General features: G+C 43.8%; 4 protein-coding genes across 12 annotated transcripts; 1 reads left to right on the top strand and 3 right to left on the bottom strand.

Annotated features, from left to right (window-relative positions):
• The first annotated feature begins 2,408 nt into the window (after window positions 1-2,408).
• Window positions 2,409-9,160, top strand: LOC136472167 (uncharacterized). 9 transcript variants are annotated; one of them, XM_066469904.1, is made up of 10 exons: window positions 2,414-2,673; window positions 2,776-2,896; window positions 3,003-3,810; window positions 4,058-4,261; window positions 4,325-4,417; window positions 4,496-4,594; window positions 4,677-4,993; window positions 5,169-5,619; window positions 5,713-6,709; window positions 8,839-9,160. In XM_066469904.1, the coding sequence occupies exons 3-7, from the start codon at window positions 3,640-3,642 to the stop codon at window positions 4,713-4,715; spliced, it is 606 nt and encodes a 201-aa protein (XP_066326001.1). In that variant the 5' UTR covers window positions 2,414-2,673; window positions 2,776-2,896; window positions 3,003-3,639; the 3' UTR covers window positions 4,716-4,993; window positions 5,169-5,619; window positions 5,713-6,709; window positions 8,839-9,160. The 9 variants fall into 9 exon arrangements, with proteins under 9 accessions (XP_066326002.1, XP_066326001.1, XP_066325997.1 ...); XM_066469900.1 differs by having other exon boundaries at window positions 2,414-3,810; window positions 5,713-5,949; window positions 6,032-6,709; XM_066469902.1 differs by having other exon boundaries at window positions 2,414-3,810; window positions 5,713-5,949; window positions 6,407-6,709.
• Window positions 9,161-9,718: 558 nt separating this feature from the next.
• LOC136469123 (disease resistance protein RGA5-like) lies at window positions 9,719-12,522 on the bottom strand. Its single transcript, XM_066467441.1, has 2 exons — window positions 12,407-12,522; window positions 9,719-10,448 (listed from the first exon to the last, which is right to left on the bottom strand). The coding sequence occupies exons 1-2, from the start codon at window positions 12,520-12,522 to the stop codon at window positions 9,719-9,721; spliced, it is 846 nt and encodes a 281-aa protein (XP_066323538.1).
• Window positions 12,523-21,732: 9,210 nt separating this feature from the next.
• LOC136469124 (BTB/POZ and MATH domain-containing protein 1-like) lies at window positions 21,733-22,467 on the bottom strand. The gene has a single exon (XM_066467442.1). The coding sequence runs from the start codon at window positions 22,465-22,467 to the stop codon at window positions 21,733-21,735; it is 735 nt and encodes a 244-aa protein (XP_066323539.1).
• Window positions 22,468-23,155: 688 nt separating this feature from the next.
• Window positions 23,156-24,055, bottom strand: LOC136469125 (uncharacterized). The gene is made up of 2 exons (XM_066467443.1): window positions 23,258-24,055; window positions 23,156-23,191 (listed from the first exon to the last, which is right to left on the bottom strand). Exons 1-2 carry the CDS (start codon window positions 24,053-24,055, stop codon window positions 23,156-23,158), a joined length of 834 nt encoding a protein of 277 aa, XP_066323540.1.
• Window positions 24,056-27,026: the final 2,971 nt, after the last annotated feature.

The following is a 27,026-nucleotide window of genomic DNA, read 5'->3' on the forward strand; positions in this document are numbered from 1 at the left end:
GATACACATAGTAAAACCTGGTGGAGTCATCTATAAATGTGAGGAAGTATCTTTTACTGCCTTTAGTCAAAATTTCATTCATTTCGCACAAATCAGAATGGACAAGTTCTAGAGGTGCTAAATTCCTCGCCTCAGCAGCCTTGTGAGGCTTGCGGGGTTGTTTTGATTCAACACATACATGGCACTTAGACTTTTTGACCAAATTGAATTTAGGAATTAAATTTAGATTTGCTAACCGCATAAGACAGCCAAAACTTGCATGACAGAAACGTGAATGCCATAAATCCGACTCATCAGAAATATTAACACAATTCACCATTTTATTACACACATCATGCAGTGATAAGCGGAACAAGCCTCCGCAATCATATCCTTTACCAACAAAGGAACCATGTTTCGACACAACACATTTATTCGATTCATAAATCATAACATATAAAAAACACATGCTAGATCATGTATGAAAATATATGCTAGATCATGTATCGTGTGAAAATACATGCTAGATCATGTATCATGTGAAACATATAAAAAACAGAAACATGTGAACTTGATTCATAAATCATAACAGAGAGAAACTGGCATGATATACATCTCAGATTTGCAACAAGCATAAAGCTACATATGAAGCAACATGACTGTAACGATAAAGCACATACATGGAGCATATATTTGACAGAAACAGACTGGTAATACTAGACATAGGGAACAAACTGAGAGAAGATGAAACGATCATACCCTCCCTTCCGTGATTCCGAAGTCGACATGCTGTAGGAGAAGAATCCTCGACGAAGAAGACGCCGGTGATCGGGAAGAAGACGAAGACTCTTGGGCAGTCGCGTAGACACTCCCCAAAAACCTAATTACCGATCCCCCGTGCAAGGTCTCGAACGACAAGGGCTTCGGAGGCACCTGCCCTCTCGCTCCTCTGTGCGCGCAGAGTTACGAGATGAGGAAAGCTATCGAACCACTGAACCGTGTTTCTGGAATGAGTCTCTCTTTTATCTGGAGATGGAAGAATCGCAAGGGAAGCCGAGAAGCCTCGGAGGCATGCGCCGGGAAGATCGAGAGTCTCAGGGAGATCAAGCGTCAGGTCGAGTTAGTGGGTGCTAAAAATTAACACACCACACCACGCCCGCCCGCCCGCCACGCCACGCCCCGGCCTGAGCCCGGCCCGGCCGGCGGCGGCGCGCGCGCGTGTGGCACGCCCTTGTCCGTTTCTCAACTTCTCAAATTAGACGGATCTCTTTCAATCATTTAAATTGAGTCAACGTCATTTTAACTTCCAATCCGGTATAAATAATAATACCTACAATTACATGCCATAGAGTTATTGATTTATTAGATATATAAATGGACCTAGCCTATAATAAATCCAACAATTACTACTACTCGTTTCTGCGTGGAGACGTGATGGATGGAACATTGGAACCGCGAACGACCCATCCATCCAACGCAATGCACTGCACTCTCTCCGCGGTGAGCAAATGCGCTCGTCCTTTCTGTTTGAATCGGTCGGTAGAACTTCTCTCTCGTTTGTTCGTGTCAGAAATGCAGGCTTCAATGCAGGCTTCAGAGCCCCACTGCACTAATTAATAAGCTTTGCTTTTTGTTTGTGTCGTGCCACCATGGCCTATGCTCATCACCAGACCACAACAGACAACTGCAGTTATTCTACCAGCAGCATCGGATCAAAAGCGAGCCACAGGTGTTTGACACGGACCTTGCTTCATTGAAACTATGTATACGTATAGCTACCAACAGTATTTGACAGTTATATTTGCGGCCCAGTTGAATAAACAACACAAATAGTAAGTTGGTTTTAGGTTGCACCATCTAGTTTCGAGTTTTTTCGGATTTATAAATACGTGCAGTTAATCCGTCGTCGAGTTCACCCGACGGGCTGCAGCCGAACCCAACAACTGGTGCTGCCCTGGCCCCGTTCCTGGCTCGTGCATGCATGCATGGCTCCACCGACTGAACTGGCGAGTGCAGGCATGGCTCCACCGACGCAAAGACCAGAGGTCGAAACCGACGTGCATGCATGCATGCGTTGGATTTAAGGTTAAATAAATAGCATGGACCTACAGTGAATCGTTTTAAAAGTTCATGAACAAAAAATACAAGAGTCAAAGTTGATGGACCTAGATGACACAAAACGAAAGTTAATGAATAAAATAATATAGTTTCAAAGTTGATAGACCCCGATGACACTCCACCGAAAATTATCGTGCCTCCGGTGTATTTTACACAATCCTTTACGGTCCATGTTCGATCTTTTACAAGGGGCTCGCGGAATCACGGCCTATTTAGCTCATTGATAATCGGGCCTACCGCTGTGGAGTCATCATATAGGCCCTACAGCGTGCAAGTACGGCCCACGTACAATCGAAACCAAAACCCGTTGGCAGAGCCCAAACCGTCTCTGCCCTCCGTCTCCACGTGCGCTTCGACCGCCAAACCCAAGCCCGCGAAGGCGAAGCCCGTGACCACACCGGCGGCGGTCGATGATGGCCTCCGGCTCGACCTCCGGCGGCGGCGCGCGTCCGTGGCGCACCGCGGTGCTCACCCTCCGCAACGAGTCACTCGCCCTCGCCCCTCCTCGAGCTCCTCCGCCGCGTGCGTGCTCCTCCCCCGGCCTCGCCCTCGCTCGCCGCGCTCTGCCATCGTGAGGTGCGGCTCCTGAATCTTGATCTCCTCTGTCTCCGCCCCCGCGGTGTCTGTCTGCCACCTGGTGGTGGTTCTGTGCTTCCGCTCCGCTCCGTCAATTTGTAGGTGCCTGTCAGTAGGCTGTCGCACCAGGCACGACGCGGTGGATTGTGTTGTACCATTAGTCCATTACCATTACCAAGCAGCAGAAACAGTTGATGGCAGCCAAACCATTGCAGCAGGAAAGGTAAACTAAAATTGGCCCTGTTCGCTTCTCTTATAATCCGTCTTTTTCAGCTTATTTTTCTCTCACAGCAAATCAGCCGGAATAGTTTTTCGGCTTATTTTTTCAGCGACTGGCAGCTGCACTGGTTCCAATATTAGAGACTTGGTTACCCATCCACGGCCTTCTTATGTCGGGATGCAGAGAATCAATCCTCCAAGTCCATTTCAGTGCCTACCACCAGCTGTGATCGATCGGAAGAAGAGAGCTCGCCCAGAGGAGGAGCTTGGCAAGCTTAAAGGTTTTGACAACATGCTTGTTGGATACAAGCGGATGAAAATTATGAATGGAGATGAAAATACTTAGTAATTGATAATTGAGTAATTAGCCAAAGTCTATCACAACCATATAAATATTACAAAGTACTTGTATATGGGTACAAAGTCAGCAAGTAAGTACACAAATACGAGAGGAAGCTAAGATAAGCAATTTTAAGCATCCATATAAACTTTAACACTTGTATCTGTTTTAAAATAATTATGTCTATTAAAAATTAGTAGCTTGAATTGATGGACTAGTATAATTAATGATCCAACTTTAGATGCTGAAGGGTTGCATTTGCTCTGTGTTCTGGCATTTTTTGGTGTAACCCCGTGTACTCACTGCTCTGCGCTCCAAGACATAACTAAAACCTTGCATTTCACACGGAGAAGAGGAAAGGAAGAAGTATCACTTTACTAAAGGACATTTTTGAAAGGCCACCTGGCATGCCTAAAATCAAAGTTATAGTCAATGAACTTGGTCAGCCTGTTGGAGACAACTATAGGAAGTTTTCTAGTGCTGTTGGGTGCCATGTGAGAAGGAAACTATCAGTTGCTTGTCCTGATTGGAGGAAAGTTGATATTAAGAAAAAAATGGCAGTATGGACAGACTTAAAGGTATGTCTTAGCTATGTGCTGGTTGGCTGCACTTTAAATTATTATTACTGTAAGTCCCTATTTGGTACTGGATGTCAAGTATGCTGAAAATATCAGTTGGCTGCACATTAAATTGTTATTACTGTAAGTGCTTATTTGCTATTGGGTGCCAAGTATGCTGAAAAAATTGTTAAGTACTTATTTGCTACTGGGGGCCAAGTATGCTGAAATCTAAGTACTCATTTGCTATTTTTCCATATCTCATTAGGAAATCTATGATATTGATGATGAAGCCTTCCCCTGGTTTTTGAATGCTGCTGCGAAGAAATGGAAGGAATTTAAATCAAACCTAAAGAAGCAGTTTTTTTATGACAAATTAACAGAACAACAATTAAGGAAAATACATGGTGAAAGACTGAATGATGATGATTGGAATAAACTAAAAGAGTATTGGGCATCCGAAGAATCTGAAGTAAGTACAACTAATATATGAATTCAATAATATTTTTGTAGAATTTAATATTGTTTGTCATAGGCTCACACGAAACAAGCCAAAGCCAACCGTGCAAAGTTGACCATACATCATACATCAGGTAGCAGGAGCTTTGCTTGTTCAGGGCATAAAATGGTATGTCAAACTATATTTGAGTTTTATTTAATACACTACCGTGCTGCATTTTTCGAGTACTGAGTGAAACACCTGTAGGGTGTTGAACTAGGGCGTCCTCCTCGAAGAGATGAACTGTATATCAAAACACATACGAGAAAGAATGGAGTTCCGTTACAGCCTGCAGAACCAATCATTGTAAGTTTTTTCTTCAACAACTATTATCGCAGCATGAAATTCTACTTTCTAGTGTATTAACAATGATATTCTATATATTTAGAATAAACTAAAATCAATTAAGAACAATCCAAGAAGGTGATGCATTTGCTGCTGCTTGTGGAGAAAAAGAGCCAAAAGGACGTGTGCGTGTTTTGGGTCTAGGACCAACTCCCCAAAGTGTTGGTACCCCAGGGGTGAAATCTTACACACCAACAAGGATTCAAATGGAAGTTCTAGCCCGTAGAAATGCAGAAGCTGAGCAAGCAGCTCTACGACAACGCATAGTGGAGCTAGAAGAGAAATTGTTGGAGGATAGCGCATGAAAGGTCAAATATGGAAAACATCTCACAGAACGGCTCTAATTCACGACATTACGTGGTAAATCATTTATACCTTCTCTAATTCATTGTGTATGTTTGTCGCTTACATCATGTGATGTATGTGGCTTATATACAGTATATTGTGTTCATTTAGAAATTTGACATGTAGTGTACATAAATCTGATTTTTAGTGCATAGAAATCTGATCTATAATCCCTCTTGTATGTTTGTAGAGTTCAAGGTCTGAAAATGATGGTGTCGGGACAAATCTTGATGCTGAATTTCATGAAGATGATACATATGCAGAAAATTCTAATGAGTGAATACACTGTGCGTAGGCATGCTACAGCCCCCCAGTCCAGCAACCCCCTCAGTCGAGCCCCATGAGTGCAGCCCATTTGTGCAGCCCCATCTGTTCATCCCTACTAGTGGAGCCCCATCAGAACAACCTTCTCGTCGTCAGTCCAGCCTTGTTCATGCAGGCACATTAGTCCAACAGCCCCCTCAGTCCACCATGAGAGCAGTTCCATTTGTGCAGCCCTGTCTAGGCATCTCTACTAGTGCAGCCCCATCAGTACAACCTTCTCGTTGTCAATCCAGCCCTGTTCATGTCCAGCAGCCTAGCCCCGTCCAGGCATGCATACAAGGAATGGTGATACTAATCGTTTCTCACATGATGAATATGTAAGTTCTCATTGATCCTACAAGTTTTTGCTTCTAGTTTAATGGTGTTTTTATTAATTAATACAATTCTCATACATCCATCATTCGCTTCAGGTTGGCAAAGAAGTTATACTATATCCAAACATGAAGTCTGATCAAGCTGTGGCCAAGGGAATCGTTATTTCAACTAATCCTAGCAGCGTGCTAGCAGGACAGGCTCTTGGAAGGCAATATTGTGAAGTTGTTGTTAAGGTTGTGATGAAAAGAGATGCAGTGTTGCCTCGCCCTTATGTTGGTGTGGAAAAGATGGCCGATGCAAAGCACCTGACAATTGCATGGCCATATAATTGGGTAATAAACAACACCTGTTCTTGTTTCTTGTTTTCATATGTGATGAGTGACCATATTTTCTAATTAGTGATGTTTCTAACAGTTGAAGCTTAGCAAGACATCAAAATGATCCCATGATACATGTATGCAATTATGAATTTATTAGCTTGCTAGTAGACAGGCCCATGAGTTTAGAGTGAGACAAGGAATGTGCATGTTTGAAAATTGTTAGACACCTCATCCTGTGATAAAAGAAATATATGATAGACTTTCTATTTATCAAAGGAACGTGAAGGCTTGTTTTCTTAACTGAGAACTGCGAGTGAAGTTCCTGTGTACAGTAGTGGACATTAACTTGTTCTTTATGCCTTTATAGTCCAATGGTTAACTGAGTTAACTAAATGAAATGTTCTTGTTTGGTTTTGGTAATTGAGTGACAATTTAGGTGGACTAATATGTGTTTATGAGAGATACATAGGTGATTAGTCCACAGGTACATGTGTGTGAGCAACATATGCCATGGAAGTGAAAATGGCTCGGAGATGTTGCAAAGCTTACACATGTGATGAAGGAGCTCATTGCATATAAGACATGACATTGAGTCATGTGACCAAGGTGGAGAAGATCAAGATAAGGGTTGGCTTGATGGAGCAAGTGAAGTCAAGATCGATGAACCAATATGATCATGTGATGATATGAAGTGGATCATATCATTTGTGATTTGTTGGTGCATGTGTTGCATCAACATTGGAGGAAATTGAATGGAATACGCAAGGAAAAGGTATAACCTATAGAGAATTTCATTTTATCGATCATAGGTGTGTAGAGAAATTTATGACCAGGTTTAGGATAGATGACCGTACTATCAAGAGGAGCAAACTTGTTTGCATATCGGTCATCTAGTGTCACTCGAGTGATCTAACTTTGCATCGTTGCTAGGATCGAGTGGTGTGGCAAGTTGAGCGGCTAATCCTTTGAAAAATGATTGTGAAAATGCTAACACACATGCACATGGTGGTGTACACTTGGTGGTGTTGGCACATTTGTTAAGGAAAAGTTGTTGGAGTTGAATTGGATCAACTTGGAGAAGAGAGAAAGGTGAACTTTGCGATGGCTATTGGATTGGAATTCTATGTTGACCCATTTTGATTTGGATCAAATTTACTTGTGGGTTGTGTAGCCCTCTGATTAAGCTTTCTAAAATATCCAAGATCATCGAATTCGGAGTTCGGAGCTAAGAGTTATAGCCATTTTTGCTTTGAAAGGTCTATGACCGGACTTTGTGACCTGCGCGTTCAGTCAGTACCTGTGAGTCCGGTCAGAGAATCCGATCAGTGTTTCTTTCACGTGCAGAAGCGACCGGGCGCTAGGAGAGTCTAGTCAGTGATGACCTGATGCGTCCGGTCATTAAAAGAGCTCTCTAGAACCTCTCTGGAAGTGACCGGACTCTGGGAGACTCGAGTCCGGTCGCGGGAGAAAGCGGAGTCTGGTCAGTTGTGCAGAGATGCATTGGTAACTGGACTTGGCCTCAGCGCGTTCGGTCGTTGGACCTAGGCGCGTCCGGTCAGAAGTATGCGCGCGCGGGAGCTAGCTGTTGGAGCCCAACGGTCGGCTTCGAAAGGAGGGGACGTGTGGCGTCATCCTAGCGACCGGACTTTGTGACCTATGCGTCCGATTGTTGTGACATGCGAGTCCGGTCAATGTGTGTTTTGCCCAGTGAAGGGCAACGACTCTTTTAGCCTTTGGGACTATAAATAGAAGTGGTGGCCAGCCTTGGGCTGCTTGCTGAGCACCCTCATGCCTATGTGGCTTGTGTAGGAGTGCTTGGATGCCCTCTAACTCACTTGTGCTTGCAAGAGTGTGAATCGATTGCGAGTGGGTGTGATTCTAGTGCGTTGCATTGTGGGATTGCATCAAATGACATTAGGTGTTCGAGTTGCAAGCCGATGGTGCTTGTTACTCTTAGAGGTTGCCACCTCCTAGACGGCTTGGTGGTGGTCTTCGTTGAAGCATGCAAAGAAGATTGTGCGGTACTCCAGAGAAGTGATTGTAAGGGGTGTTCTGCTCACCCCGTGGGAGCCACGAAGAGCAACTCTTGTTGAGCGTGTCATTGAGCTACCCTCACTTATGGGTAGGTTCTTGCGGTGCCCAACTTGTGGGCTTGGCAGGTGATGCCAATTAGCCGCCGAATCACCAAGTGAGCGGTCGACACAACGGGGACTAGCTTGGTGGCAACCAAGTGAACCTCGGGATAAAAATCACCGTGTCATCCTTGTCTTCCTGTTGGTTTGCGTCCCCCTTTACACAAGCTTGTATTTACATTCATATACATTGTGCTTGTGTAGTTGCTCTTGTAATTAGTTAGCTTGTGTAGCTTGCTAGTTACCTTCTTGCTTGTGTAGCATGGAAGTAGCTCTTGCGTGACTAATTTGGTTTGAGTAATCTTGTTAGTCACATTGCTTAGTTTGTGTAGCTAAGTATTTTGCGCTCTCTAATTTGGCACGATTAAGTTTTAGAAAGAACTATTCAGCCTCCTCTAGTCCGCCATCTCGACCCTATACTAATGAAAACCTTATGTATTTATGTATTACAAGAGGCCAGCTACTGTACAAGGGTCATTAAATTATTTAAGTATATGAGAATCAATTGAGAGAAAACATCTCAATGCTGTAAGCAAGCTGTGCTGTAGAACAGCCAACCCAGGAGACGACGGTTATTCTTTGATAAGTTGTAGAAATGATCGACTAACTGCTGTCATGATGCTCAGAACTTTGTAGGAGTTGGATGTCTAGTTTTCAGTTTACATGTTTATTTCAGCTTACATCAACCAATGCTAAGTTTCTTTTTTTTGAACTTACCAATGTCAAGTTTCTGGTTGTAACATTGATGGATGTAATCTTTTATTTTTAGGTGGGAGGTAATGGCTAGAGGTAGTCTGATGCATGCAGGAAGCAGTTGGATCGAAGTGCGCATGGCCAGTGCATTATTTTGGACATCCTAACTAGAGATGAACACTTTTGTTAAGACTTACTAGTGATGAATCATTTTATAATGAGTGCAAGCAAACCATACGAGATGTGAGCTGTGGAACCAGTTCCAATATCTTTGAGCTATGCATTATTCTAGGATGTTGGCCAAACTGCCTTGTTGTAACTTGTTACCACAAGAGTTGTGGAAAATGACACAAGACAAATGCTTATGGCTATAATATAATTGTGAGCTATGATGAGCTTATGTGTCATGAGTGTGTATTGTCAAAAATGAAAATATTAATTGTATGGTTGATTGATTGTATGATTAGTATTGATTCCGAGGTTAATGTATAAACAAATGATGTTATTTTCTTGTATGAATAACGTTTGACAGTTGGTCGTTATAATTATATATAGTCAAACCATTGGTCGGTATAAGTTTACAATTGGGCAAATGGCGTTGGTCGGTCGCAATATCTATATAGTACTGTTCAATGGTCAGTCACTACAAGTGGGTCGGTCGTTATAAGTTTATAGCGACGCCACTATCAGTGACATAACGGGCTGTAGGTCGGTATACCCATTTATACCGACCATCCGTAGGACGCTACAGATAGGTTACGGTATAGTGTTCGCACATGAGATTCTTGTAGACTGGAAGGGCAGCCATCGAATCAGCACTACAAGGCCTATTTAGCTTATTGATAATCAGGCCTACCACTGTATAGTTATGATGGGCTCTATAGGTTTCAAGACCGGCCCACGTTTACTGTAATACTATAACCGAAACCAAAGCTCACTGACGAAGCGCCAGTCTTTCAAACTGGAGCAAGCCTCCGACCACCCATTCCAAATGACAAAATGAGATCGATCATCACACCAGGTACCCTGCAAGCAAGAGCTTTGCCATCATTGTCTTGTTCTATTGACTGGATCATGCCAGTATCGAGGAGCTCTTTAAAGTATGTCTCGCCTAGTTCTTGTAAGTTCTGCCCACCATGACCATGGATTAAATCTTCAGATAGCCACCTCTGTATCAAACTATCTCTTTTAATCACATAATCTTCCCGGACAGTAAATAGATACAGGAAACATGTCCTTAGATGTCGAGGTAGGCCATCACAGCTGCGTGATAGTCTTTTTCTCATATCCTTAACAGTATCACCAAGTTCAGACGACCCAGAACCAATAGAGTCGGCCACCTTTTTCCATTCCTCTGGTGAGTTTGGTGAATCATTAGGCAGCAAACTAGCATAAGTAATGATGGCTAATGGTAACCGGCCGCACTCGTTTATTATTCTCCTGGTTGATTCTCTATATTCAGAAGAACAACCATTTTCAGTTCCAAAATATGTATTTCTATAGAATAATATTTTGGAGTCATCTTCAGAAAGAAGCGGCACTCTATAAACAGCGCCAAAGGATTCAGCAAAATTACCTTTGCAAGTTGTGACTAAAATTCCACTTCTGTGATAATTGCTGATCAATGCAGGCTTGATCATGTCCCATACTGATACATCCCATATGCCGTCAACAACAATCAAGTACCTAGTGACATATATAATGTTAACAGGCGCGAGTTACTAATTACGCCCAGAAGTGTTACTGAGTGATGGTTCTAACCAGTGCAGAATCAGAATAGTAGCATTTTGCGCACACTTTCTCTATATGTTGTTTTGAAAATTCTACAGGAAGTGTTTTTTTTTCAAGAACGAGATTTGTGCATCATTGTATATTAAGCGAGAAGAATAAAAAAAAAGAAAAAATTACAAAAACTAGAGCACAGGAATCCACAAGGTACATTTACCTCATTTCATACTAACAGTTTTTGCTTTTTAGATAAAATGATTGTCCTGCTATAAATCCATAATGAATCTTACGAAACTATCCCTCATTGTATGATGCCAACGCAAATCTTGTTCGAGGTGCACAGCCATTGGTCTACGCAGACATAAATGAAACCAGGTGCAGAGATAGGGCCTTTTTTTGGGGTCAGCCGACCCCAACGAATCCCATAATTCCTTAACAGGATATTTTACATATCTAGTTTACAGCCTGTTCGGGAGGCCATAAACGATCGTGGATCATTTACTACTGACTGGTTTGGTGTGAGAAAAAAACACTGTTTCCGGCTGGAAATTTACTATCGTTTACGAGCGAACAGGCTGACCCCAAGTGGTGCTAACGCCGATGTATTTTTCGGTTGGCTTCGCCTTTGCATGAAACATCATTGACAGTACTAGAAACATTGACAGAGTTAAGCAGTAGCCTACGTCTGTAAGGCATAACTATAGGCGCAGTTACCAAGAGTTTTTTTTTCTCAAATACGTCAAAGATTTGTGTATCATTGTAATTAAAAAGAAAAGTTTAACCATACAAACGATACGCTTCTGATGAGCGCCCTAGGTGGTCTTACAGCTGTGACTGGACCTAGCTAGCAGACTATTTCAAACTTCGATATTACATAAATGGTATACAACCGAACTAAGAGAAGCGCAACAACCTACGGAGCTGGGCGTCTCCGCTGCTGGCTGCGCGACCCTACTCCGCCATCCGAGAAGAGCGCTTTTCTACCAGCCCTGTTGTTGGTCACTGGGAATAGCTCGTCCAGAGCAATTACAAGTTGGAAACCCTACCTACCTTGCGCCTATCATTTTTCCATATTGTGCCAGTTGACGGTAGTTAACATTCATCACAAACCGTCAATATAACTTGTATAAATGATTAAAATGGATCACCAACATAGACTTAGGGGTTTTAACTGACAAATTCCACGAGTTTTGGTGAATCTATGTTTCCAGCAGGATTTAATTAGAAAACCGCCAAGGAGGACATATTCGTTAAAGAAAATCACGTAATTCCACAGGATAAACAACGTGGGAGACTCGAGAAGACTCCAGGAGGCCCTCCACCGAAGCGGAGCCCAAGCCACTGGCCGGTCCCACATGCAGGCCGGCCGGTCCCTGGACCCACCAGTCAGCCTCTAGCTTCCTATGTCGGTTCTCTACCGCCTCCTAGATTGCATCTATGCCGTTTATTCAAGTCGGTTTGATCCGAGGGTCCAGGATGCTTCACGGGGCCTATATATATCTGCCTGTACCCCCCTCCAGAGGGGAGATGCATTTGATCCGAGAGCCTGAGGGCCAGAAACCCCAATCCATATTTCCACTAGGATCAGAGCTAGCAATCAAGAGAAGATTAGTCCTTGATAGGATCTAGTCTTGTATTTGAGATGGAGAGATAGAATGAAAGGGAAGAGTTTCAGAGGAGTCCCGGCCTGTCGGTGCTCTCTCTACGGCTTGTACCCTAGCAGAATCAAGTTCTTCTTGAGCTTGCTTCTGAGATTTCTCTAGTAATCAACTTCTAATTCAAGTAAGCATCTTGTTTACAGTGTTCTTTAGGGTTGTGACTCTCTTTGAATACTTTAAGGCTATCTCCAACAACGCAAACCCAAACATAAAACCCATTCTATGCATTGAGTCTGGCATAGTAAAAAGGTCACCCACCCAAATCTTCCATTCTCCAACAGCCAACCCAAAGGGTCCCTGCATGCGCCACCGCCGCCGCCCTGCTCTACAGCTCCGCCCATCTCTGCTCCACCTTTATTCTCCTCTCTCCCCATCTCTGCTCTGCTCCACACCGCCACCGCCGCCCTGCTCTACAACTTCGCCCAAGGCCGAGTGCCGCGCTCGCCTCTGCCAGATGGAGCCACGAGCAAGAGAGAGAAAAAGGGAAAGGCGAGCAAGAAAGAGAAGGCAAGTGAACCAAACCCCAAGGAGGCCAAGACACGGATGGCAGCAGGCTCAAGCTCTGACTTGCCATTGTCCTCGTCCTCCCGCCCCCGCTAGCGAGGGCCATCGCCGGAGCCGTCCAGCTCCAACTCTGGCGCCGACGGTGGCGCTGTCGGCTCCTCGGCCTCCGACCGGTGCCAGCGCAAGCTCAAGCTCGTAGTCAAGCTCTCCCAGCTGCCCCCGGACCAGCACCACCACCGGGCCCCACCTCCCCCGTCGTACTCTGATGGCTCCGATAGGGCGGAGGACTTGGCTAGGGATGGAAGCGGTGACAAGGAGCAGGTTAAGCCACCCAAGAAGCGCCAGATCGAGCCGCACGCCGACAGATCTCGCCATCATGAGGTGGTCCACGCGTGCTTCTTGCCGGTGATCCTCCTCGAAGCAAGAGCCACGTCCGACGAGCTTCTCCTCCTGTCGTCGATTTGGGTCGAGGAGAGAGACATACACACTTTTGAGTTCCCTCTCACCTTCGATGCAAACTGGGTCTTCCCTTTGCCTACTCTATTGGAGGCCATTTCTTTCATGTGAACTAGGCATTTTGGGTATAGGTCACGTGATGCGTTGCCTGCTAGAGATAGTCTAATACTTGTAGCTCCTGGGTTAAAGTAGTATTCGTAGTGTAAGCATGGCGCTTAGACTCGGTTACTCATGGATGTACCCTAGTTTCTAAATCGGTGGTAGCTCGCAAGGGTGACTCATATAGCCTCGTTGAATCCTTTATAGTCCACCTCCCGTTAGTAGGCCTAGCAGGACATTGTTGCTATAGGAAACATACTCTGCCTGTGTTTTATTTAGTAATATCCCCAGAATTGAATAATAGAAGACAAAGCTTACCGAAGTTAGAACTAGAAGACCTCTGTGATCTCCCCTACGCTCCTATTAAATAGCCTTGATTATGATGTTGGGTTAAGTTATATTTAGTTAGTCTCACACATGTTTCCTCGAGTTCGATATAAAACTAGGTTACTCTCGCTGAAGTGTTACATCGGTATATTATCCGTGCGCTTGCGGATTATTCTGTGTGCATTAATTCATACCAACAAGCATTTCTAGCGCCGTTGTCGGGGAAACGGTTGCTGAGTTAACTTCGAACCTAGCTTAACCTTGTATCATTATTCTTTTATCTTTTACTTTTCTTTTCTTTTTACCATGGATCTAGAATCTACCCATATCTACCAATATGCCGCACCTACGAGCGCGCGCCTACAGCCACTAGAATCTGTAAAGCCTATCCTAACACCTGGCTATGAGCTGTGCCCGTGCTTAATTAACATGGTTCATGATCAATCCTTTTTGGGCGAAGATGATGAAAATCCCTATTCCCACCTAAATGAGTTTGAGCAGACCTGTGCATGTCTACGCATTGCAGGCATGTCAGACGAAACTTTAAGATGAAAGCTTTTTCCTTTCTCTTTGATGGGAAAAGCTAAACATTGGTACAAGCTCACCATAGGGAGTAGACAAGGAGATTGGGAAACTTTGTGTTCTACCTTTTGCTTGTATTTCTTTTCCATCTCTAGAGTAGCCAGCCTTCGTTCAGAGGTTCTATCTTTTAAACAAGAAGAAAAGAATCTCTAGGCATGGCATGTGAACGTTTTAATGCTCTCATTAATACTGGCCCTGACCTTGCCATTCAAGACCCCATTCTTCTTCAACAATTTCATAGGGGTCTTGATAGAAAAACCTCGAAGCGTCTTGATATGACCTCAGGAGGCTCGTTCTTGCATGTCTCCACCAATTCGGGGAGAAGCATTCTTACTAAAATTCTAGAGAACACTCCTGAAGAAGTAGAAAAGAAGCCATTAGAGGAAGAATCCCAGATAGTTGAACCCAAATTTTTTCCTAACCCATCACCAACCTCAGCTGTCCCAAATCCTGATCCACTGGAAAAGGAGGAAACTCCAATTTTTGATTTTATGCTTGAATTCGATGATGAACTTTTTGATGAATACGGAGATACCTTGAAGTATCATATTATGAGGAGACCCCAGAAGCCTAGGAAATCATTATCCAATGAAGAACCTTTAGACCCTTCTTAGGAAGCTTTCCTTAAAAAAGAATATGAAAGAGCTAGTGTCTATTATAACCAATGAATGGTTAGAAGAATCAGAGCTTTCCTCTGATGTGATTCATCTAGATTCACCTTCTATTTCCATTCATTGCTAGATCAACAAAGCTCCTTTCGATGCTTTTTATAATCTAGTTGTGGGTGTTAATATCATGTCTGCATCTTTTGCTCATGATTTATTGAAAGACATGCCATTAACCCCAACAACAAAGTTGTTGAAAAGTCTTTCAGGACACATTCTTCCAAGTTTGGGAATTCTGTATGTCCTCCCTGTCCAAGTAAAACGAACCAATGTTCATTTGATCTTTTATATCTTTGATATCATGGAGTTCGACCTGTTGATAGGACAACCAATAGAAAGACTTATTCAAGAAGGACAAACAGGGAAGTTGAATATAAGACTTAGGAAAAACTTTAAACTCTTTATACCCATCACTCATTATCTAAATGCTGAGATTGAGCCAATTCCTGAGGAAGACTCAATGAGAGAGGTTAAGGTTGCATCTCTTGATTTGATCGAACCCAATCTTAAAGATGATGCCCAATTTTTTGTCGAGGAGGAAGAAGAAAATCCTACGGAGTCTAAACCCTTGGATGAATTGTTGGAACCACCTAAACCCACCATTGAGCTTAAACCCCTACCTTCTGGTCTTAGATATGTTTTTCTCAATAATGATAAGGATTCTTCTGTGATCATAAGTGATAAACTCTCTCAGGAAGAATCCATTTGCTTGCTAACTGTCTTAGAAAAGCATCGTTCTACTTTTGGCTACTCGCTCCAAGACCTTAAGGGAATTAGCCATGTTCTTTGCACCCATCGCATCCCAACAGATCCAGATTCTACACCTTCAAGGGAGCCACAATGTAGGCTTAATAGTGCGATGAGAGAAGTTGTTAAGAAAGAGGTTTTGAAACTTCTGCACGTCGGGATCATCTATCCCGTTCCGTATAGTGAGTGGGTAAGCCCAGTTCAAGTTGTGCCTAAAAAGGGAGGCATGATTGTTGTTAAAAATGAAAAGAATGAATTAATCCCCCAAAGAACCATCACTGGATGGTGGATGTGCATTGACTATCAAAAACTTAACAAGGCAACAAAGAAGGATCATTTTCCGTTGCCCTTCACTGATGAAATGTTGGAGCGATAGGCAAATCACTCTTTCTTCTGTTTCCTTGATGGGTATTCAGGTTTTATCACCAGATACCAATCCGTCTAGATGACCAAAGCAAAACCACCTTTACATGTCCATATGGAACTTATGCTTATTGTAGAATGTCTTTTGGACTATGTAATGCCCCAGCTTCTTTCCAAAGATGCATGATGTCTATATTTTCTGATATGATTGAAGAAATCATGAAAGTTTTCATGGATGACTTTTCTGTTTATGGAAAAACTTTTGATGATTGTCTTGAAAATTTAGATAAGGTTTTGCAAAGATGTGAGAAAAAGCACTTAATCCTTAATTGGAAAAATGTCATTTCATGGTTAGTGAAGGCATAGTGCTTGGACACTTGGTGTTCGAACGAGGGATTGAGGTAGATAGATCTAAAATTGAAGTAATTGAACAGTTACCTCCACCCGTAAATATCAGAGGGATCCGCAGTTTTCTTGGACATGTGGGGTTTTACCACTGCTTCATAAAAGATTTTTCACACATTGCTAGACCACTTACAAATCTTTTGGCTAAGGATGTTCCCTTTGAATTTGATGACGCATGCTTGAAATCTTTTAACATTCTTAAGGAAGCACTCATCTCTGCACCAATCATTCAACCCCCTGATTGGTCGCTACCTTTTGAAATTATGTGTGATGCTAGTGATTATGCTGTGGGGGCAGTTTTGGGACAAACAAAAGATAAAAAGCATCATGCAATTGCTTATGCTAGCAAAACTCTAATATGACCTCAACTTAATTATGCAACAACTGAAAAAGAACTTCTGGTTGTTGTTTTTGCTATTGATAAGTTTAGATCTTACTTAGTAGGAGCAAAGATGATTGTTTACACTTGAAATACTTGCTCACTAAGAAAGATGCTAAACCTCAACTTATAAGATGGATTTTGCTACTATAAGAATTTGATTTAGAAATAAAAGATAAAAAGGGAGTAGAAAATTCTATTGCCGATCACTTGTCCAGATTGCAGTTTGAGAATTCGCAGGAAATACCCATCAATGACTCTCTATGGGATGACATGCTCTTCAAGATCACAAAATCGGACCCCTAGTATGCAAATATTGTTAATTTTATGGTTGCAGGTTATGTACGACCAGGGGAGAATAAAAGGAAGCTCATCTATGAAAGTCGTCTCCACATATGGGATGAACCATACCTCTTTAGAGTCTGCTCTGATGGCCTACTCAGAAGGTGTGTACCGGTGGAAGAAGGCATTAAGATCATAGAACGATGCCACTCATCACCATATGGAGGACATTAAGGTGCATTCCACACTCATTCGAAGATCTAGCAAAGTGGACTCTTTTGGCCAACCATATATGAAGGCACGAAGGACTTCATCTAGAGATGTGGAGCATGTCAGAGGCACATGAATATCAATTCAAGAGATGCCATGCCACTTACCAACAACCTCCAGATTGAACTTTTTGATGTCTGGGGAATTGACTACATGGGACCATTTCCAAAGTCAAAGAACTGTGAATACATCTTGGTGGTAGTTGACTATGTCTCCAAGTGGGTTGAAGCCATGCCATGCGGAGCTGCTGATGCTAAGAACTCCAAAAAGATGTTTAAAGAGACAATATTTTCACGTTTTGGAGTTCCAAGAATGGTGATTAGTGATGGACACACTCACTTCACTTACAAGAAATTTCATAACTACTTGTCGAGACATGGAATCCGTCACAACGTTGCTACTCCGTACCACCCTCAGACAAGTGGCCAAGCAAAAACATCGAATAAACAAATCAAAAACATTATGTAGAAGACTGCATGGAAGGATCGACATCCGATGCATTATGGGCTTACAAAACAACCTATAAAACACCACTTGGGATGTCACCATATCAACTTGTCTATGGAAAGACCTGTCATCTACCTGTTGAGCTAGAATTCAAAGCACACTAGGCTATCAAATGATGGAACATGGACTTTGAAGCCACAGGAACCAAGAGTAAGATGCAACTCTTTGAGCTTGATGAATGGCGTGAAAAAGCATATCATAACGCTAAGATATACAAGGAGAGAATAGAAAGATGACATGACAAGAGGATTAAGAATAAGGAGTTTGCCCCTGGAGATAAGGTATTACTTTTTAATTATAGGGTTAAATTATTCGGGCATGGAAAACTTCAGAGCAAATGGGAAGGACCATTCAAAGTTATAAGCAATTCGTCGCATGGAGCGGTAACACTTCAAAATGATGAAGGTACATTACTCAAGGTAAATGGCCACCGTCTCAAGATCTTTCTAGAACCTAAAAACCACCTGAGGATTTGGATGAGGTAGATTTTCTGATTTTACCATAGATTTACACCACTGCCATTCTCTTTACGTTTTGTAACAGATAAATATTGTTTTTGGGATTAGATAGGGATGAGAAACCACCGCGAGAAAAATCTCCACGGGAGGACACCGTGTGGGACTAGCCGGTCCCACCTCTAGACCGACCGGCCCCACTGTCAGCCGCCTCACATTCAGTCAATTCTCTCGTGTATTCTTGAACCTTCCCCTCCATAATCCTATAGTTTTTTGCCGCATTCGCATATTCCTTTGTTACGAGACCTTAATGAATAGATCTTGACCCCTGCTGCAAGTTGTTCTCCACTATATAAATGAACTCCTGCCTGCCTCCATAACCATCCCATCAAAGCATTCCATCTCAAACAGCAGCAAAGCTCTCCTCTCTAGTTCCAATGGGCGATAGAGAGATCATCCCCTTCAGTTTTGATCTAAATAAGAAGCCTGATGAGCTTGCGCTGAGCGTCGTTCCTCCAAAAGAGATAGCTCTCGTTCATCAAAGCCAATCCTACTTCGTCCAAGCTATCCGTCGTCCGGTGATCGCTCTGCCACCCCCACGTCTATTTCTTGAAGACAAGCCGTGCTAGCAAAAGCCTAGCTGGATGTCCCGAAGTTGATCAAGGTGACGAAGGAGATCAACCTCCTCCCTCCAAAGGGGCATGAGGTGCTGATCGGAGTCAAGACCAATAAGTTCGGAGATGTTACATGTGCGAAGTATAAATTGGTCACCCCATGTACAACCATTGATGGAGTCCGGGCTATGCCGGAGCAGATCAAGGTTGTTCCTCCTAAGGAGAAGAAGAGAAGGGTGCCATCAGCTGTGCTAGAGAATGAGGAGAAGCGCCCACAGATGACCATGGCACTCCTGTAGAAAAAGATTGAAGATTTTACTGATTTTGTCCATACTTTAGAGCAGATGATCGACGAAGAACACGTTCATCACAAGAGCTTACAACACGATGTAAACGTCTTAAATTGTTATGTTACCAAACCTAGGAAGTGAGAGTGAGATAGGATATGATAAGGCACGAGTGGTTAAGTCAAGTGTTTAAAGATAGTATGCTTAGGTTGCTCATTTAGCTCAGTTGTTAGATTGGTTGAAAGTTTGTGTTAGCTAGTCAAAAGTTTGTGCTTAAGTTTGATTGTGTAATAAAGTGCCTTATGATCTTAATGGAGTCTTGTTATTATCACTTGCTCTCTATTTCTTTTTGGGTATGTGTTTGTCTCCACATGTTATGCATAAAGGTTAACAGGAAACAAGTGTGGGGGAAGCACACCACGACAATAGAACGGAATTCGCTCACGAAAATCATGAAATTCAGGAAGGTAATGGACCAAGAACCACGTCGACCAAAGATAGATCCAAACGGGCTCCAGAGCAGGCCGCTCGGTCTCCTCTATGGGCTGGCTGGCCCACCATAGTGCCGCCTCGCCTCGTGCTTCGTCCACGGCCAGGTTTGCGGCCCATATGTTCTATTTTCACATATTATACTTTCTATCTCGAACTGAATTGAAAATTCTTTGATAAAACAACTTAAAACATGAGGAAAGATTATTTCAGTCATGACTAAAGGATAGACTTATATAATACTTTTCCTGGAAATCTTGCTACATCACGTGGGATACTGAGGTCATTGAAGGACATGTCCTCAACCACACCAATGACCATGCTTGTTCAAATTCCACCTCCCGACATTGCAATAAAAATTATAAAAAATGCAAAACAATGAGATATACATTACATAATTTTTCATATTACTTTGATACAAGCTGAAATAGAAGCAAAATGTTGAATAATTTAATCATACAAATATATCTTACATGCTGAATCGTTAACATTGGAACTATAATGAAATACATGTACAAACTTGCTATAAATTATATAATTCAATTATCCTTTTCTATGATCAACGATGGGCACATGTGAACCAAAAAATTCCTGATCTATCGTTTCAGGTTTGACAACATGACATACACATGAAACAACAACAAAATATTGAATCATAACCATATTGTTGTACCACAGCTAGTAGTACCCAAGCTCAGCCAGGTTACACCTACCCCTAGCTAGGCTATAGTCGCCATTGGCCATCCATGGCCGCCCCATGCTAGGCCACAGCCAGCCAAGGCCAGGCGCAGATGGTAGAGGGCGTCTGGCGCCGGCTGTGGCCGGCCGATGGTAGCTACGGCCGACTAGAGGTGTTGTCGTTGCAGCTACGACATTGGCAGTCGGCAACAGCTAGCTAGGCCACAGCCGTCCATGGCAGGCCTAGCATTGGCTACAACATGTCATGCAGGCAGTGGTTTTGGTCAACCAATGGCGGTTACAAGCAGCTAAATGAGGTCATGTTAGGGCATGCCATACCGTGGCTGGGGCACGAGAAGGGTGACAACAACCAATTTTACCTCTTTTTAGGGATGGTGGAGGCGCTGATTGGAGTTTATTGGATGGTTGGAATAGCAAGGGCAGAGGATGGGGATGGCAAAGACTTGACGCCATATATGGAAAAATAGCGGGGATGAGGAGAAGAAGCCACGAAGAAGTGCAAAACACATATATGGAGTCCTGTGGGCGTGCATCTTGGTCATGCCTAAAATCAAGTTTTAGGAAAAGATTTAGAGAACTGTTGGAGTTGCTCTTATGTGAAGCTATCATGTTGATTAAGATAATGTAAAAGACCTAGTTATGTCCTCCTGATATGGCCATTACTATTGAATTCAAAAGAAACATTAATATTGAGATATTCATGATACATGTAGATCGTTTGTCTATTTTTTCAATTTCAAAAATGATAACCAACAAGTGGCCAAAATATCCAATACTCCCCCATCCCAAATTATAAGTTCTTCCAACTTTTTTTGAAAGTCAAAGCATCTCAAGTTTCGAGCAAATTTATATAATATAAAATAATAACACTTATGATACCAAATAAGTATCATTAGATTCTTCCTTAATTATATTTTTATAGTAATACCGATTTGATGTCATAAATCTTTGTAATTTTCTCTATAGTTTTGGTCAAACTTGAGATGGTTTGACTCTCCAAAAAAATTGGAATAACTTATAATTTGAAATGGAGGGAGTACAAAATTACAAAAAGTTGATAAAAAGATAACATATTACAAGCACTCACAAATAAGTGTATAGTGCAATAGTAAAGAGGTCTTGCATGAGGTGAAGCTCATTTGTTCGAATCCGAACAAACCTCTAATCAATATTTTAAGACAGAATTTCTTTAACTTATTATATACACCTTGATCGTTATTTAGTTGAACTTTACTTCCTTGCATGAATTTATTGGCTATATGTAGGCACTCATTTATAGGTATGAGTAAACAAGAAATTTACGCAAAAAATAATCCCAAAAATAATTTAAATGAAGAAACCAAACAATAAGGGAAAGAAACAAAATTTATAATTTATTATTAAGAAATAATCAAAACAGGACGCATGCAATCCCTAACATAACACCCAATTCGATTGCATCTGATCCAATGTCACTACTTTCGGCGTTGGGCAGAGAGGCAGCGGCGGATGTACTCCTTGTCATCCGGCTCACTACGCCTGCCCTTGTGCGAGCCGCCGTCATCCTCCAAGTCCTCGTCGGGAGACTCGGCGCCGCCAGCGTAGCCGTAGCCGTAGCCGCCGGGGTAGTTTCTCATCGTCGCCGGCCTCCCGTTCTTTGGCCCGACGGCCATGGTCGTCACCTCCGTGACGCCGACGTCGCATCGGATGGCGAGGCAGTCCTCCTTGAGGAGGCTGTTGCGCCGCTTCTCCAAGTCCTCCTTGGTGATGAAGCCCGCGTAGCCGCACCCAGGGTCCGGGGACTCCTCGCCGGGGTTGTGCGGGTTGCGGCCGGTGGACCTGAAGATGCCCGTCTCGGCGGGGAGCTCGTAGGCCTCGTTGCCGGCGAGGTCGAGGAGGCTGAACTTGTACTGCGCCCGCACTCGCTCCTTCTTGTACGTGTTCTGCAGGCGGAGGTACAGGGCGATGGAGCCGGCGGAGTCGTTGGAGCCGTCGGTGCCGTTGGGGTAGTAGTCGATGTGCCAGAAGCGGCCGCCGACGTTGAACTGCTCCGAGGTGATGCGCTCGCCGCCCGGCAGTGCCTTGGTCCACGAGTAGCCGTCGATGCGGAACACCTGGAAGCCCCTCGTCGCCTTGGCGACCACGGCCGAAGCGGAGCGCGACGGCTTGCCGGCGCCAGGGGCGGACAGTAGCGGCGGTACCGACGACATGTTTGCCGGCGTTGGTGGTAAGGTAGATGGCCGCCGGCTGAAATCAAATCTACAGCTCCTAGTCCTAGCCTTGCGGTTTGGTTTGGTTTTTGGTTTTCTGGATGATCGATGCCTGGAACCCTCAAGACGTCGTCGATATATATGGATCACTTTAGGTCGGTTGCATTGCAGATCAGGATGTGCTACGCACGGCAAGAGAACTCTTGCACGTCGGAATAAAATTGAAAAAGGACTCTTGCATGTCAGCATGCAGATTATTCCGTCCAAGACGACTTCTCTCTCCAGGTCCAAATCGGATCGTGATTGATTGCAATTCGAGGACAGAGCTGGTCTTGATGAATGTCGGTTATCCTTGATTTCAGTCGAGTCGGTTAACGTTAGTGCATGCCGTGGCAAAAATCTGTGTATTCAACCAGCGTGCACCGCCGCGACCGATACCGTCGCTTGGTGATTGGAGGAAATAGACAGCACGTGCACGACATCCAGTGGTGGCGTCGTCCCATCGTCAGGGGAGGGAGGGAGCATCTCCGCCCTTTTTTTTTGAAATGGAAATGCATTCCATTACTCATGTACTGCACTCTCAGCAGTTACATTACAATCGATCTCAGCAGTTACAATCGACCGAATACAGTCAGGAAGAGGTCCAAGAATGGAACGTCCCCTTCTTCACGCTCACACCCCAAAGCTGCTAATACATGGGCAGCCTTGTTACACTCTCTAGGCACTGCAGAAAAAATACAAGAAACAAAGTTTAAACTAGCAAGTTCCTGGATCTCTTGGATTATTCTACCTGGCACCGATAAGCCCAATCCTTCGCTTCCACCGTAAATTTCACCATCACAACATCATTTGCAGCAATAATTTTTCTAATACCGATATCTATGGCAGCTTGAATCCCTTGCAAACATGCAATTAGCTCAGCTTGGAAAGGATCTAGGAGATGTGATAATCTACCCCTTCCAGCAATGACAGTATAACCATCATTGTCTCTAATAATATAGCCCCAGCCACCATAAGCACTCTCCTTTCGAAAAGATGCATCAGTATTGAGCTTGAGCACCTCCGGACTAGGCTTCCTCCATTTCTGTTGTTTCACAATTTGGCTTCTATGTACCTTGGTCAGAAACTGCAAGATTTCCCCCGCATAAACTTCCACATCCTTTACAATAAGATGAACGGGCCTCCTCTGTCCTTCCTCCCTAATCCTTTTTCTTTCTGACCACCATGACCATAAGCCGATTACCATTTTCAGCTGCTCCTCCCTTTTCAGGTTTGTAACATACCTGATGACCTCTCTTGCCGACTCTATGACTGCCAGCTGCTCTCTATGGCTTGGCAGCCCCAGCCTAGCCCATAGTTCTTTCACCATATCACAGTTGAAAAAGAGGTGCCCACCGTCTTCAGCTACGCAATTGCAGACAACACACATATTGATGATATCCATTCCTTGATGCTCCAGATTAGACCTTGGAGGGTGGCTATTATGTGCAGCTCTCCACAGAAAGTGTTTGATTTTATTCGGAACCTCCATGCTCCACATCTTCTTCCACAGATCTTCCTGCTGGTTTGTTGAGCTCAAGCATGCCATTCCTCCGCTACGTTGTTGGTTGGACAGTAAGTTCCATCTATATATCTTGTAGGCACTCCTAACCGAGAAGACCCCTTTACGGTCATAGTGCCAGGCAAGGGCATCCCTCATCGAAATATTCACCGGCAAGGCCAAATTACTTTTGCATCTTCCTCTCTGAAAGTATCCAAGACCAGCTGGGTATCCCAATCTTCAGAGATTGGATCAATAAGTTCAGCAACCCGGCGAACAAGGTTCCTGCCCCTCGGTGTTACCGGTCGCCAGGTATGATCAGTTGGAAGCCATGGGTCATTCCAAATGTCTACCTCTTCTCCATCACCAACTCTCCAAATTATCCCTTCTTTTAGAACATCAAGGCCTTTAAGTATACTCCTCCGTGTATAGGAGATTCCTTCTTTTGGATGAGCCTGCAAACAGCTAGAATTTGGGAAATACTTGGCTTTCAAAATTTTAACACAAAGAGAGTTGGGAGACTGCATAAGCCGCCATCCTTGTTTGGCAAGCATAGCCAAATTGAAAGAATAAATATCTCTGAAACCCAAGCTACCATCCTTCTTTGGCTTGATCATTTTCTCCCAACTAAGCCAATGAATCTTGTGTTTGCCCTCCTGTTGATTCCACCAAAATCTGCATTGCAAAAGCCCTTTGTAATTTCGAAACATCCCATTGCAAAAGTCGGGATAGCTTGGGCTACTGCTTTAATCAAGACTTCCTTTCCCGCCCAAGACAACATTCTTTCCTTCCACCCCTGTATGTGTTGTCACACCTGGTCTTTCAAATAGGCAAAAGCTCCTCCTTTGGATCTTCCAACATGCACCGGTAGCCCAAGATATTTCTCACTCATAGTTTCTTTTACCATATGCAGCTCTTGTTTCACCTCTTCTCGGTCTGTGCCCCTTGCATTCACACTGAACAAAACTGCTGATTTGCTTTATTACTGACCTGCCCAGAACAATGCTCATACAAATCTAAAAGACTGTAAATGCATAGCGTCCTCCTTCCTTGCACGAATGAGAATCAAAGAGTCATCGACAAAGAGTAAGTGAGAAATACTAGGAGCACCATGGCAGATTTTAACCCCGGCGATTTTTCCTTCACGTTCAGCATGATTCAATAAAGCAGAAAAACCTTCAGCACAAAACAAAAAGAGATAGGGAGAGAGTGAATCCCCCTGTCTTAGCCCCCGTTCTGGACTGAAGCTCTATGTGAGTACACCATTCACCTTAATTCTGTAATTTACTGAAGTAACACAATTTAGAATTAGTGCAATCCATCTTCTAGGGAAACCCATTTTGCTCATCATATCTTCCAGGAAGGACCATTCAACCCTATCATAGGCTTTGCTCATATCTAACTTAATTGCTGCATAACTAGTCTCGCCCCTTCTCTTATTCAACAGATAGTGAGTCATTTCATAAGCAATGAGAATATTATCTGATATAAGTCTCCAGGTACAAAGGTACTTTGAGTAGGTGATATAATGTTTGGTAAAATTTCTTTCAGCCTGTTTGTGAGGATCTTTGCTACTATCTTATAAAGCACATTGCAGAGGCTAATAGGGCGAAGCTCAGAAACACTTTCTGGAGTCTTAACTTTTGGAATGAGTGATATTACCGTTTGATTCCATTCAGCAGGGATTGGTGCACCTTCATTTAGAATTTGCAGCACCTCCGAAGTTACTTTCCTTCCAACCACATCCCAAAAAATTTTATAGAAAGCAGACGGCATACCATCAGGCCCAGGGGCCTTCAAATCCCCAATGGAATTCAGTGCAGCTACAACTTCTTCTTCACTGAATTTAGCCAATAGAGAGTCATTCATCTCACTCGTGACGCACGGTTCAACAACATCCAACAATTGTTGTGTGTTGTTAAGACCATTGGACTTGAAAAGTTGTTGAAAATGATTAGTAACAAAAGCCTGCTTCTCTACTTCACAATCCACCCATCCTCCATTCTCCTTCAAAGGAACAATTCTATTATGCTTCCTTCTCTCCTTACACGCACTATGAAAGAACGCAGTATTTCTATCTCCTTTTGTCAACTAGTTAACATGCGCCCTTTGGTGGTGGCAGTTGGACAAGCAGCGGGTGAGGCTGCTGAGGACATTCGGTGGGCGGAGTTGGTGGCCACGTGGGTGAGGGGTCTACCTCTTCCTTTTCCAATTAGGATTAGAAGAGGGCGGGGACCAAGTGACGGAGGCAGATGGTGGGTGGTGAGCGAGCTCAGTAACAATGGGGCTGCGGGGGTGACTCCTCAGATGCGGATTAGGGGATCGAGTGAGGCGGCGGGGAGGGCGGTGGGTGGTGGCTAGTGATGTAGGCATTGCTTGCCAAGGGTGGCGGCGGTGGTCGGCGGGGCAGAGGAAGTGGCGGAAGGTTGAATGAAAAAGAAGAGTAGTGAGGGAGAAATAAGAGAAGGCCGCATTTTTATTACTATATGAGTGCATGCGCTAGTTAGAGTGTGTTCGGTTTGGGGACGACGTGTGATGGGTTGAACCTGTTCTAGTTTTGCGGGTTGGGTTGAACCCAGTCTCTTGTTTGGTTGGCAAGGTTGGGTTCATTTCAGTTTTGTGTTTGGTTGGAAAAATATCTAGAAGTGGGTTGAGTCTTTGACATGTGGGGCCTATTTGTCAGCCTTCTTCCTCCTTCAGCTGAGGCCACGCCGCCGAGGGCCGGGGGCAGAGCTGGAACTCTCTCCGCGCCGCTTGCCGGAACTCCCTCCGCGCCACCATGGCTCATTTGGGTCAACCCCGTCCGCTCGTTTCTGAGGATTCGGTTCAACCCGCATCCAAGGGGTATATTCCCTTTCAGGTTTAACCCAACCCATCTCAACTCCCAACCAAACACCATGAAATCTAGGTTCAACCCAACCCAACCTATCTCAACCCCCTATCCAAACACACGTTTAAAGAGTCCCCCATGCCATAGTGATAGATTGCTAAAACATTTGCACATATTGATCCCTACACC

The sequence above is a fragment of the Miscanthus floridulus genome, chromosome 8, assembly GCF_019320115.1.
Source record: "Miscanthus floridulus cultivar M001 chromosome 8, ASM1932011v1, whole genome shotgun sequence".
Classification (NCBI taxonomy): Eukaryota; Viridiplantae; Streptophyta; class Magnoliopsida; order Poales; family Poaceae; genus Miscanthus; species Miscanthus floridulus.

Bases quoted from the DNA above. Each gene is read 5' to 3' on its own strand.
- LOC136472167 (XM_066469900.1), top strand. From the start codon at position 3,640: ATGCCTAAAATCAAAGTTATAGTCAATGAACTTGGTCAGCCTGTTGGA. The intron at 4,262-4,324 runs GTAAGTACAACT...TGTTTGTCATAG, and splicing joins GGGCATCCGAAGAATCTGAA to GCTCACACGAAACAAGCCAA. The intron at 4,595-4,676 runs GTAAGTTTTTTC...CTATATATTTAG, and splicing joins AGCCTGCAGAACCAATCATT to AATAAACTAAAATCAATTAA.
- LOC136469123 (XM_066467441.1), bottom strand. From the start codon at position 12,522: ATGGGGAGAGAGGAGAATAAAGGTGGAGCAGAGATGGGCGGAGCTGTA. The intron at 10,449-12,406 runs GTGGGTGACCTT...ATATGTCACTAG, and splicing joins TTGGAGAATGGAAGATTTGG to GTACTTGATTGTTGTTGACG.
- LOC136469124 (XM_066467442.1), bottom strand. From the start codon at position 22,467: ATGTCGTCGGTACCGCCGCTACTGTCCGCCCCTGGCGCCGGCAAGCCG.
- LOC136469125 (XM_066467443.1), bottom strand. From the start codon at position 24,055: ATGGCATGCTTGAGCTCAACAAACCAGCAGGAAGATCTGTGGAAGAAG. The intron at 23,192-23,257 runs GTAGAATAATCC...TTTTTTCTGCAG, and splicing joins ATTGGGCTTATCGGTGCCAG to TGCCTAGAGAGTGTAACAAG.